Source organism: Rhopalosiphum maidis, chromosome 4 (assembly GCF_003676215.2).
Source record: "Rhopalosiphum maidis isolate BTI-1 chromosome 4, ASM367621v3, whole genome shotgun sequence".
Lineage (NCBI taxonomy): Eukaryota > Metazoa > Arthropoda > Insecta > Hemiptera > Aphididae > Rhopalosiphum > Rhopalosiphum maidis.
The window spans coordinates 33,679,489-33,694,164 of NC_040880.1; the positions used below are offsets into that span (position 1 = coordinate 33,679,489).

A 14,676-nucleotide genomic window follows, 5' to 3' on the forward strand; every position below is an offset into this window, starting at 1 on the left:
TTATTTTGTCAATAACCCAATCCATGAATGAAGGTAACTTAGTGTACATGCCCGGGATACAATACCCATCAAATAGAGTTGTTTTCCCTTTGGATACATTAATGGACCTCCCGAATCATCCTGAAATCAATTCAAAATTTAAAAATTGTTATGTTATATGTAATCAAATGAGACAATTACCCTGCATGAGTCTTTTCCTTCCTCTGGAAATCCAGCACATAACACTCTGCCATCAATTATTATTGCTTGGGACGTGTTGAGTATGCTTTTGCACATTCCACAGTGCCCGTAATTGGAACTTGAACTTCTATCAAAGCAGTTGTGGGTGGAACACCTAAATAAAAATAATATTTATTTTATACATTTTACCGATTGTTAGTGAATTAAAATTATTGACTATATCGATATTTTATATATTATGTCACCATTATGATATACATAATGTTTTATTTAAGCAAACTAACCTTACCCACATCGTACAAAATAAGTTTACATATACGCCTAAAAGCACATTCTAAAATCAGACTATGTTTTTTTCATACTTCAATTATTCTTATGTTATGAACTCAATTTTACATTCATTTTTAAAATCCAAGAAAAAACCATTGGTACAAAAAAATACCTAATTTGTGGACAAATTAATATTTAAAAATATAAATACATCGAGTTTTTAATTGAATATTTGAATAGTTTTTCTTCCAGACAAATGTATGGGTATAATAGATATATTCTTACTAATTATTACTTAAGTACTGTAATTTTTTGTAGGTATAGTGGAACCCCAACCGGGAACAAATAGTGAACTTCTCGACATATCTATGTTTTTAGTTTATAAAGTCATTGGCATACATATCGGTTGTATTAAATCTATTCAAAATATACAATATATATAATTTAAACCAAAATTTACCTCAACCGCAATATTATAATTTCTTTTAACAACGTTATAAATATTTACCATCTATTATATGATGTGCTTTAATCATGATTTAAGTATTTTGTACAAATGTCGTATATTGCATGATACACCACAGATTAATGAACATTTAGATTATACAAAAGCTCACCGTTAAAAGTGACAGTATTTTTTAACTTTGATTATGCTATGTCATTAATCATTTTATATTTTCCGTGTATGATGATACATTCAACTGGAACATCTTATGGTCTTGCATCGTCCTCGACAATAGGATCTAAATTCAAGTCACCTAATCGTACAACAGTCCTCTAAAATAGACATAAGTTTTAATACAATAATTATATGCACGGTGAATTGATTAATTTTCTTACAGTCTCAAATCCCTCAATTTAAAAACAGTGTGCGGCTGTAAGCACGTGTTTGTTTGATACCAATATACCACCGCAATTCCATTGTAATGCTCGCCTATTTTGATTTACACCCACATAGCCCAGGGCCGCCATCCAAGGCCAAGCCCCTAAATAATGATATATTATGTTAATAGTTATTACTGATTACAATAAGATTTACTCAATGACTTATATTGTTTTAACAATCTACATACTGAATTATATTCAGCACGTATTATACCTACTTAGTCTATGAGTACGATGTGGTCAAAAAATAAAGTAATAATAAAAAACAAATTAATTTTTACTTTAAATATTTATTTTATAAGTTCTCACCTAACTTCGCTGGGTCTCCTCTAATAATTCGAACGCATTAGACGTTGCTTATTCCACACGCAAAGTTCAGTGGTGTTTTTGATAATAACTCCGAACCGAAGCCTTCGGTGTGCTTCTCTACACGTGGTGTTACCGGTGTTACATTATTTTTCAAAGCGCAACACATTTTTCCAGTTTTGCCTTCAAATCCACAAAGAGAATTTTTAAGGAAGTCTAAAACGGACGGTGTATGTCTTTGGTTTTCTAATAGAGTTAGTAAACTTGGACAGCTCTTAACATCGATACAAATACCTTTTTCAAAATTTGGGAGTATTGTATTCTGTTGATGAGAATAGAAACAAATATTATTATTGTTATTGTGACAGTTAATTAATAATTGTTAACAATGCTTGTGATGATCTGTATTTAATAAACATATCATACTAGGTACACCAAACGAATCGTCTTTGCATAATAGGTTTTATAATGATAACTTACTAAGTTTGTAAAATTATAATTTGTGAACTGCACAAGCAATACATATTAATGCTGCATTAAATCTATTACCCATTAAATTAAATTTAACAAATACTTGTTGTAACGATTTAATTTAAAAATAATCTTTGATAATGACAGAAAAATAAATATTTTAATCTAAGTTAAGGCCGATTTATATATTTGGTAAACATGTTGAGTCTCCACAGTATTTATTTTCGAATAATGACATAAAACATAATTTATTTTGTCAAAAACTGACATAAAAATTCCCTTTTTTTAAGTTTGTTTTTAAACTTTTTTTCTGGTTATCTCGATTGGTTCGGTAACATCAGTGGCAAGAAGAAAAATGTGCTCAACATTGAAAAATAATGGTTTATGACATTATGTTGAAAGAAATATAAATTTATATGTTAATAAAATTAACTGAGCTGTTGCCATACCAATTTTTAATGTTAAAATAATAAAACACTTTTTTTTTCATATTTAAACTAAAAACGAAAAACAATTATATTTTAAACATTATTATAATATCTAACTTATAATCAAACAAACGATATTGATGTATTTATATTATATACGAATATAATATTGATTATTAGATATTAATTAGTTTTTTTAAGTTACAGTAATATATCGTTTTTGATAATAAATGTGCTTGAGCAATAACATGTATGATTTTTCCAGCAGCTTCGTTACAATTGTATAATTATTAAACACAGGTTACCTAATGTCTAAATACCTAAATTCATACAACTGTTATAATAAAAAATTGTTAGCACCAATCAAAGTATACATTAGTCACTACTGCTTTAGTATTGATACATTTGCTAATCCTACACGCAGGAAAATCGGTACACATCCCTACCAAACCATTTAATGACAATACAATTAAATATACAATTACATATAATAAAATATCGATAATATACAAACAAATTAAGTGAATTATTCTATGACGTAAATGTTATATACACTTTGAATGTCTGTTGATGTTGAACGTGAATGATACTGAATCTTATTTCATATAGGCAACTCACATAATACAAATAAGAGTACCAGGCCTTTTTCACTTGGTGTTGATGTTACAAGTGATAATAATACAGAATTTATTTATAACAAAATAAGAAATATACAAATAGTATGATACTACATTCTTTTACGTATATCTATGAATGGGCCATTGTAGATAATTATTATAGTGTTAAAGTGTAAATAATGTGTATTGCAAGAAATAGGTATAACTAATATAAATAATTTACGAGAAATAATATATAAGAACTGTTTGTGTTATGAAATTGAACATACTCCACATTTATTATTAATACAAAATTATGATCAGTGATCTTTAATATCTCATAATGCCAGCCTCGGCACTCGGTAGTTTTACGGAACAATTGGTTTTGAGGAATAAGAAAAAACTACATAAATAAATTGTGACTTAACCCTTTCACTACTATGGACGCACACACGCGTCCTATCATTTTAAAAATCAACAAAAGCTTTTATCGATGATGTGATCATATCATAAAATGGTAAATAATTAGACGAATCTAAAGAGACAATAAAAACTAATATATGTTAAATATTAAAAAGGTTATAAGCAAAATAATTTATTTGATTTTCCAAGATTCCCAAATTGTCATTATTTGATAAACTGAAATAATAGTTCATTATCGATTATTTGGGAACCCATCACTAACTTAATTAACTAATATCTGCTAAAAAAATTATTAGAACATTTTTTTTTTTTTTATTGACATTTATTATTTAAAACAAGACGAAAAATAATATTTAAAAATAAAATGTAATCCCAGCACAGTGAATTGGGAAAAAATAATTCAGCAGGAAAAGGGTTAATGTTTATAACGAGTTAATTTAGATTATTTTATACGTTTAATTAAATTAATTATGTTACAAAGTTAATATGAATTAAAACGAACTCAACTTTAATTTTCTAACTAGTTAGTGCCCAGCTTTGTGCTCGATACGGGTATTGTATATCACGTATTATTATCAATTTTCGATTTTCACACTTTAGTATTTCCTATTAAATTAATATGTTCTATTTTACCATAAATGTCTGGCACAGAAATATGCAATACAATATTGCCTAAGAACTATATTGTATTGATTATTATGTCAAGTATATCTGTGTAAGTACTTACTGGTTCAATAATTCTGGTATGCGATCGTTGGTAGTGGTATTCCTGGCAATCAGAGACGACAATAATTGTATTATTATTTATTATTATTCGCTAATTGTTTTTACATTAAGCAATACTATATCGAAAAAACAAATCAAAATTGCATGCACCTGAATCGAATTCTCTACAATATGACGCTCTACGTTTGCCTATAATATATTATAATAATAATAATGTACAGTATTAAGAGCTATACGTCTATGTATACCTATAACGGCGAGGGAAACTGTGAGATAAAATATCGAGGCAAATGCTGTCTTGCCATGCTATATATATACGATGCGAATATTCACTATTGTTATTATGATTATCAACCAACAACGGGTTTAACCGGTATGGGAAGGAACTTCAATATTTGTTTTATGACGTCCAGCGATGTAAACATAATTATACGTTCAATGCAAATTCGCACCATAGATAATTAACAGCAATTTTCCCGCACGAATACGCCAATACGCTGAAGATTTTGGAGGAATAACGATTTTTTTAACTTTACCGAAACAAATTCGAGAATTTTATTGTTTTAACTATGGTGTTTACTCACAGCAAAAATGTGTGAAAAGACACGTAAGACAACAAAATTATAGTTGCGCGACCAGGAGAAATTCCAAGAAAACGTTTGAAAATGTTTCATCCCTCTACAAATATTATACTCCCAACATGAAATATTCGGTAATGTTTTTATATATCTAAAATCCAATGTGTATCATACTTGTGATCAATTGTAATTTATGCTACAGTTAGAAGGGTATGGTAAATAGCATTTTGAATTATTCGATTGGGTATAGTAATTTGCGTCCCTAAGCGACCTTGAAAATTCACTATTACCGACATTAAACGTCACCTGCGGGTTAGGCTAAATATAATATAATATATATTATAATTTAACCAAAACGAGCACTAAGTAGATACAGTTGGTATTCAACATAATATCAAACTCTATTGACTAATTATTATGGATACAAAACTAAAGACTTCAATCATTGAAGTTAATAGTAATAAAAGCACCGTAATTTAAAATATACCCTAAAGGTGTTGGACGAGAAAAACAAAAACATATATTTTAAAACATATACTCACTAAAAAATGTTTTATTTTCATTAGCTTTCCATGAAATAATGATCGATAACAATTTCAAAATATCCACTACCTATACATTAGTATTTAGTATTTACACATAATGTGGTCGGAATCGACACCAACATTTAATTTAATAGAACGGCATATGACACATGACATTTACATATTGTTAAAAGTAAATAACTTAATCGAAAAATAAAATTTATGACTGTTATTAACCCATCATTGTAAGTGCCATATTTATACACAAATAATCCTTATTAAAATGTCAATGTAAATAATATTGTAGGCTAATAGTCTTGATGTTGAAGCCTTTATCCTGGATAAATAAATAATAATAATATGGTATCATTTACGTATCTACTCTATAGTTAAAAATTAGCCGACTTGTATTGAACTCGCGTATTACTAAAAGCGTAAGTTAAAAAAAAATTAATTTTAGTTAAAATTTCATTGAAATAAAATATATTATATTATCGACTTACAACTTGTATTTGTATATGTCTTCGTGTTTTCTGATTGATAAGTCAATTAAGATATGGTATTATACGTATACATTCTTGTATGTTTTTAAAAATACTACGCTTTGAGCTTCAAAAATAAATATATAACTAATAAATATTATTACTTGTGCATGCTTACTAATTCAAATATTAGAATATCTAAACGTAACAAGAAATAATTATTATCTATGTCTATCGATTTAATGTTTTTCAACAAACAAACTCGACGGTCACTGCACCTTCCGTCGTATAGAAAACAGAAAAATATGTTATCAAGTAGGTAACGATGAACAAAATATAATCGACGACGGTCAGTTTTCTTCCCTATAAATAAATAAACACAACAGTGTTGTATTAGTATGCACTTAACCAGTTAATAAAAAACGCGAGCAGAAACATATTGTAAATCAAAAAATATTTTATGGTGTTCAATATACGATTATTATGAAATTCTTAAATTTGTTCATTTAGTCTGTGCTATCTGAATTGATTTTTTAAATTAATAATTTACAAATTACTCTATTATTAACACGGTTCTTTATATATTTTATAATTTTTATGTTAAAATAATCAACATTGTGACGGTCATTTTAGCTATTTATATTTAAACGGAGACTAGCAAAATATATTTTTATAAAACCAATTAAATCAGAATATTTTTGAAAATAATCAACGTAATTTATGTTAAATGTTACGTATCATTCATGTTATTAATATACAATTCACTCACAGTAAATACATATAATATATATAAATATATATCATCGATAGTAGCCTATAATTTATATTATGTTAATTATTTCGATTCTGACGAAACGTGTAAAACCAGAAGTTATTAGAATGTAAAAATATCTGTTGCCTACAAGGGGATATGTCTGGGTCGTAAAGACCATTATGTTACACACGTCACAAAACGTGCCACGGTATGTATCATATTTATTGATGGTTAATCTGATGCGTATATTTTAATGAAACAAAATCATCGGTTTTGATAGTTTTTGTTACGATAGAATATTATGCCATTTTACAGTCATCGCGTAATTGTTCGGCCGTGTCGATATTCATTTGCAAATATGTGTCATTTTAAATATTCTGCTAAGCAAAGTAAAAAAATATTATTTTGTACTTTACTTTATTTTGCGAATAATAAAAAATAAAACATAACCAATAGTTTGTATTTTTTATATCTACCAAAGATAATATATAAGAACCATTGAATGTGCATTTATGTGCCGATCGATGGGGTTCGGAAGATGTTTTGATTGTCAAACACGTAAAATATTTTTTGCTTAAAATATTCTTGAATGTACTAGACGTGTGTAAAAGTATATAAGTATCAGATTATTAGATATTGGTGCATAAAAATGTATGATATTTTTATATACTCACTAGATGCTAGATAGGCAACTCAATCGACATATTTATTGATTTTAGGAGCTGACGGATAATTTGAATAAACGTATATTTTATTTACCAATAACGTACGATTAACATAAATTAACGTCCAGCCAAACAATTCAATAGTTCAAATTATATTTTCATACTTAAGTTAAAGTTTCTCTTGTGTTTACTATTAATTTTGTTTAAATAAATAATGCAATGATTTATAACAATGATACTTTGGTTAAATAAAATATTGATTATTCGTCTACATTCGAATTGTATGATTATTAACTACTCATAAATAGTGTATTATATTATACGTTTAATATAATGCTAGTGTATATTATCATTGAATTGTTTACAACACATCATATAATTTCATCTAAATGCATTTGTTTTTGATCTGAGTATTTAGAAAACTTTTATGAACGTTCTGATTATGTCATAATATAATAATGATTTATAGCTAATATAATTCATATTAATAAAAAAAGCAAATACGATGAAAATATTTTATTGTAAATCTTCAAGTTTATTTACTAATGATATAAATATATTAAAATAGTTTGGCAAAAATAATTGTATATTATTATTCATTTGAACATTTTGATTCGCCTATAAATTATAAGCTAGTACATCGTAATTTGCGCGTTATACAGTAATACGTAGTACACAATTCTAATATAATTTGATTGCCATATTATGTATAATATGTATATATATGTATATATATATTATATACATGTACATAAATATTATGTTTATTTAAAATGAAAGACAATAATAATACTTTCAAAATTAGTATACATAATAACGATTGTAAGAAACAAAAAATAAAAATAAAAATAGATATTTAAATAAAACAAAAGGAATGTAAGTTTTTGACTAATGTGTATAGATAACATAAATGGTCTAATTAGGCTTTAGAACGTTCTCCATAAACTGTCCCATTATGTTACCGGGCGGATTATAATTTGCGACGATCACAATTCTTCCAGACTTGCCTTTCACCATCGCTATACCCATGGAATGTGAGCCCTTCCACACGAGTTGAGTGAATTGTCCTGCAATCAAAACAGATCGTGAACCAAATTACTGTAAAATGTTTAAATATATAGAAGAAATCGTATTCTGTGCGTTTACAAAAAACTTTAGACGTAAAACACTTCAAACTGGTTCGTTTTCGGAGGAACTATAATGGGTGTATGTGTAATTTTTTACTACAACAATCTTATGGCATTTACATCGTAGCCCCGTAGGTAATGTACGTTTCATATTTAAATTGTTTCGAAAATAAGTATTACTAAAAACAAACTATATTCTCAAATCTAACTTAAAATTATGTTTTATGTATATATTTTAGACTTATCAACGACCAAGAGTTATTAGTCAACCAAAATTGGAAAGGTTCACTTACTGTAAATATAGTTTATTATTTAAACTTTTCAATTAATAATTGGTAACAACGAAACAACCATTTTTGCTCAAGCCAAACGTCATTATATCGATCTTTCTGTTTACAATTTTATACATTTCCATTTTCAACCAAAATCATTTTGGTTACCTTTAGCACAATAAGCTGGTTTAAAAATTAAAATATCTAATATCAAGTCAGTTTTTGTATCACCGCAGGCATATGATAGCGTATTCTATAAAACAAATATTTAACTACATATTCAGAAACAAGTTTCAATTGTTAAAAACAATTGAACAACTCTTTTTTTATTAAGAAAAGAACTCCAAATGTTTATTTTTTAATCCCCCCTTCAAAAATAAATTCATGTTCTTAACAAAAAATATGTTTAAGTTAAAAATCTAAAAAATTTTCTACTTCAAAACATTATTGAAACCAAATTTGACTTGTGTTGAGTTTTTTTACGATAAACTTTTTTTTAATAATTTTTAATTTAAACCTTCCCTAAATTTGATTTTAGAATCATAAAATGTCAGTAGTTCAAAATATTTATTATGCTATGGAAAATGGAAGTATGAAACTAAAATATAGAAAACATGATCAAGTTCCAAATTATAAAACAAATTAAGATCTATTTTCAAAAGTATTATCAAAAGTACAACATAATATAAGTAAACAAAAAATACGTTAATATTTGCTAATAGATACATTCTTTATCAATTATTTTTAATTTTAATAACAGTTGGTCAATTTCCTAAAATGTTAATAAATAAAATTGAAGTAGGTACCTAAGTATATAATTTATAACATAAGTACAGAATACATTTCGTATATAATATTTTTAAGTTTGTTGTGGATATATCATATACAGTTACCTATAAGTTATAATTTATTTTACAATTAATAAAGTATATTATAGCGCATATTTCACGGTTTTTTAGTGCTATAAGTTTCATACTCAGGTCATATGTATTAAAATATGTAATATATATTAATTGTATTCTTTAAACCCGTCAATTATATAGACTAGATAATAAAGGTATGAAATACACGATAGGTTTAAGTGAGCAGAATTATAGATTCCCAAATTTAATAGGTAATCTCGAGCATGGTAACCTCGATGGTCGTGGTTTGATTATATTCGCCTACGGGTTTTTATTTGAATATATATTATATTTTTCTAATTATTGTATAATTATGGTTGTTCAATGTGCATATTTTATGCTGATTGATATCTATGTGATATTTTAATGTCTAGTAATGGTAAGATACATGTTACTATAGGAAGTTTACAACAACAAATGATAGTTATTACAACTTTATTTAGATATTAGAAGACACGTTAAACCTGTATTAATAAAACACAAATGCGATGTTACAATAGTCATATTGATTTGAAACTTCTCTTAAATGTGCCAGAAGCTTAATACTATTGAAAAGTTGAGTATTGTCACGTGCAAGCGTACATTACGCATTATATGTATACATTATTACACGACTATCATGTGACTTGTGTCTAACATATACTTTTTATATTGCCTATATAAAACTCCTTAAAAACAAACCGTTTTTTTTTTTTTGTAATATTATTTTGTAATCGATACAATTATTTGTGTAAACTATAGTATACATTTAGAAGCTCTAAGTCATGATAAACAATTAAATATACAATAGTTTTTATATTTTATGAATAACGAAAAAGATGAGTAATATTTCTGTACTTAGGTTGATAAGTAAAATACACTCATCAGTCATAGATAATAATAAAAAAAAAAAAATCATCGACACAGCATGAACTGTGCAGCTAAGTAAGTGGTTTTTTATTCAGATCGTCAATCGATGACATTCTGAGGACTTTCTAATAATTTTCATGATAATATAATAATATGTTCAGAAAACGTTTAATGAACCACTACGTCGTACGCTTAATCGCGTGCTGTGATGATTACCTGATTTTATAATTCTCGGTTCTCTCGAATAATCATAATCTTTTCCCGCTTTGTACCAGTTGCATATCGCGTCTCTGGCCGTCACCTGATTCGAAGACCAAATGCTAAACAAATTTTCGCCAAAAGGATTATCTGGTTGATGGATGAATTTGTCATCTTTGGCCAACGTTTTTGCCCAGGTCAGCGCGTTGCGACACAACTGTCAAAAAATAAAATATATAAACACACAAATTCCAAACTCATATTAATGAAACTTTGACATGCATCCCGAGAAAAACTCTTATAATACACATCATGCATATCATGAGGAAGATCTATGATATTGATAAATTATTATATCGGATGAATTATCGTTTTGATCAAACAAATTGCAACTTATTAACCATATTTAATGAAGTAATCAAAATCGTTTATAAATTTAAGGTGTATTATTAAAAAAAAAAAAAAAAAAAAAATCATTAAACCTCTTTAATACATCATATTCTATACAATATTTTATTATTACACAATAAATATCATATGTTTAAATTGATGTATATATGCGTATTATTGCTCACCATTTTGTCCAAAGTCAGCGGCCCGGAACCATGTTTCAGCCGGTAGTCATTATGCAGTTTTAAACTGTCTTTATACAACTGTTCGTCTGTGTACGAGAGCTGTAAAAGATGAGGACTGAGCGGCGCGTCTTTAAAACCACTAAAACCAAACGTGTTGTATAAAATATATTATATTATATTTCCATTGTGTCCTCAGTGAGTGTACGCGTATATATAAAACGAAAAATACAAAATAAAACAATAGATTTATCTTACCCGACAGGTGGAACGTTTTCTCTAAACTGGCCGAGAAAATTTCCGGCGGGATCGTAACAGGCGACCACAAATATTTGGCCGGAACGATTGGACGCTACGCCGACTCCCATTTCTTTGCTGGTCGCCCAAACCACCTGAGAAAAATGACCTGCGGACATTGCCAACGGTAATTAAATATTTCCGATGCCATACCCACGGGTTTACTCTGCAGACGTATAAAATCTGCACACGATGAACTATCCGACTAAATAATAACAGCATATCAGCAGTGCATAATATTATCGCACGTGTAGACGGGTGTCGAGAACTGCATCGACGACGACGTGGTGCGGTCAGAACGCCGCGATTGCAGAGCACGCGATCGCATTACGATGTTATTATCGTGTGACGTGTCCCGAGTACATTATACAGTATACACCGCGGCAGACAGACGATGCCGCCCATAATATTATGGATCCCGGCGAACACGATCAATATATTTGCGAGCGTGCAATAGCGGCTCATCGTCTCGGGCCGTTCCGAACTGAGTACCGTCGAAACGATACAGTCTCGTACAATACCATAATATTATATTTTAATGCGATAAATGTGTATTATTTATTAGGTACTATATGCGTGCGCGTGATTATCCGGCAATGATCATTTCGTGTAAAACTGATAGATACAACAGCGACCCGCCGAAGCGGTACACATTTGTATAATAGTTCCTCCGCGTGAAAGTATTTTTGTGCGAACGAATCCGCCGCTACGATCTCAGCTATATCTCACCTATACTTATGTATAATACACATTTTTTTCGTATAATTACGATTTAGGGTTAAAAAAATAAAAATAAAACAATAAAGTATGAAATATGAAATAAAGAAAAGTGCGAACTATTAAAAATGAGAATTGCTATGAACTCTATTAATAATAATAAATGAAACAATAGTATTATATACCTATATAACTTGACTAGAAAAAGTTTAGATATTTATCATAATGACTAAACCATCACGATATATATTATATAATAGAAAATAGATTAGCTAGTGACGTGGGCCGTTTATCACTTTTTTGAGTGGGTAATAAATTAAAATAAATGCTCATTTATATTATTTAGGGAATTTATATGGAAATAATATTAATGTTTATGTAAATTGAACACAATAAACATACATTTTGGAAAAATAAAAATATAGTCAAGTTGTTTCCATCACTAACTTATTTGAATTATTCTAACTCTTAAATTAATTTTAATTAATTAATTTTCATCTTAACAAACTATATAAGACAAGCAAAATCCATAATTGCAAATATATTAGGGCAGACCTTAAAAATTAAGTGAAACGTGTCAATGGTAAACAGTATTGTACGCGTCGCCGAGCAACAAAATTTATAAACAACATATTATAGTATGTATAGAACGAACGTGTGAACGAATAACCCAACAGGGACATTATAAATCGAAATCTCGTCTGTGTCGCTTTCCAAAGTTCAAATCGACAGTCATTCAAAACGATATCGTCTTCCGTGTACTGTGCTTTAGATGTTAATTAAATTTTAAAAAGTTGAATGTAGTCCTTAATGTTTAAGAAATTTTTATACGTAAATATTTTGATTTACTTGAATTAATTGTTTTAGCCAGTGTGTTAAGCCTTTCGGTTTATTATGTTGAATTATACATTTTATCACAATTATTCGAACAGTATTGTTCTTTTATCATAATAATAGTGTCTTTAAATAATTTTTATGTTTATTTGCCTATCAAGTTACACATCATTTTTTGAACTGAACAAAATATTACAATATTGTTTAAATGTTAGCATTATAATAACGACTTAAAATTTAAATTAATGTCTAATTTATAACTTTATAAATTATAATAGTGACAGTTAGCGATAAAACGTATTTGTTGTGTTACTATCTTAACATGCAATTTAGATGATTATCTCATTGCGAGTTTAAAAACTACATTTGATAAAAAAAAAATTATACTTTATTATCTGTTCTATATAGTGAATTATAAACGTATCGCTTTTTCATCTAGCTGGTACATATTATAAATAATAGCTTTTAGCACGTATTAATAGTTATAGTAGTTTATTGTGTTCATCATAATATACCATTATATAAGTAATTAAGTAAACGAAATAATAAATAAATACGCGCATATATAGAAATAAAGTGTTAATATTATTAGTACATAAAACCACGACATACTATATACACGGCAACACACTAACACACCTTTCATTGGAAATGAAATCATTAAGTATCTACATTCTACAATGAGTTTTAAATTACATTTTGTATTGTCGCGAGTATTATATCAAATAATAAACGTACCTATATATACATATATTGTTGTGTATATCATAAAGAAAATTACGATGACGGTGCCGCGTAAGTATTATCTAACACACGTCTAATACCACAACCGTTGGCTGGAGTATAGAGAAGTACGCTATTATTACGACGTACGCGTATCTACACGCGTGTAAGCATTAAAAACAATTACGTAGGCCGTAAGTACAGTAGCGGTGATACCATCGATCAGGACCTATGGCATAATATATACTTATTGGTCAGCAAATTGTGGCGTGACCTGCAGTACTAGATCATTGTCTCTCGTGGGATTAGACAATATTAAACGAGTTTAATACACACAAAATACAGAATATTGACCGATATTAAACCCGCGGATTCGTTGGCCGAACGAGCTGCAGACATAATAATATTATATACCTACAACGCCGAACTGCGGTATAGCTATAGCCCTATAGGTAGTATGAAAATACGGCGTTGTAAATTATATACAAAATAAAACACGGTACATAATATACGTATACGTATTTTATAATAACGATTATAACGTATGGTGATCAACGCGATCGTGCGAATTACATACCTGATTTCAGGGTAGTGGGTTCGCGGCCGAAAGGGTGAAATTTGATTTCTTCGTACCAACTGTCCACCGGTTCCCTGCCTTCGATCCTGTGGTTGGGCAGCGACGTCCAAGAGCAGAATAGGTTCTCACCATAAGACGACGAAGGTCTGTGCTCCAGTAAACCTTTGACGCTTAGATAATTCGCCCATTCCTCTGCATATTTACAAAGCTACACGCAAAGAAATTTTTAAAGTTAAATTTATACATTAATCATTATGAAGGAAGTAACCACAATATATAAACGGCATCCAATATTTAATTAATATTATAATTTATAAACA

The 14,676-nt window shown here is 28.5% G+C and overlaps 1 protein-coding gene and 1 pseudogene across 3 annotated transcripts in view; both read right to left on the reverse strand.

The window, feature by feature from the left end:
* On the reverse strand, positions 1-4,710 carry LOC113550546 (annotated as a pseudogene).
* Positions 4,711-7,798: 3,088 nt separating this feature from the next.
* The window catches only part of LOC113548556 (protein PRY1-like), a 28,024-nt gene continuing 21,146 nt past the window's right edge, over positions 7,799-14,676 (reverse strand). For all 3 annotated transcript variants that reach the window (XM_026949498.1, XM_026949500.1, XM_026949499.1), the window contains exons 6-10: positions 14,357-14,564; positions 11,467-11,614; positions 11,212-11,350; positions 10,655-10,853; positions 7,799-8,355 (exon numbers count right to left, since the gene is read on the reverse strand). In XM_026949498.1, the coding sequence (XP_026805299.1) occupies positions 8,204-8,355; positions 10,655-10,853; positions 11,212-11,350; positions 11,467-11,614; positions 14,357-14,564 (846 nt within the window). In that variant the 3' untranslated portion in view covers positions 7,799-8,203. The remainder of the gene's footprint in view (positions 8,356-10,654; positions 10,854-11,211; positions 11,351-11,466; positions 11,615-14,356; positions 14,565-14,676) is intronic.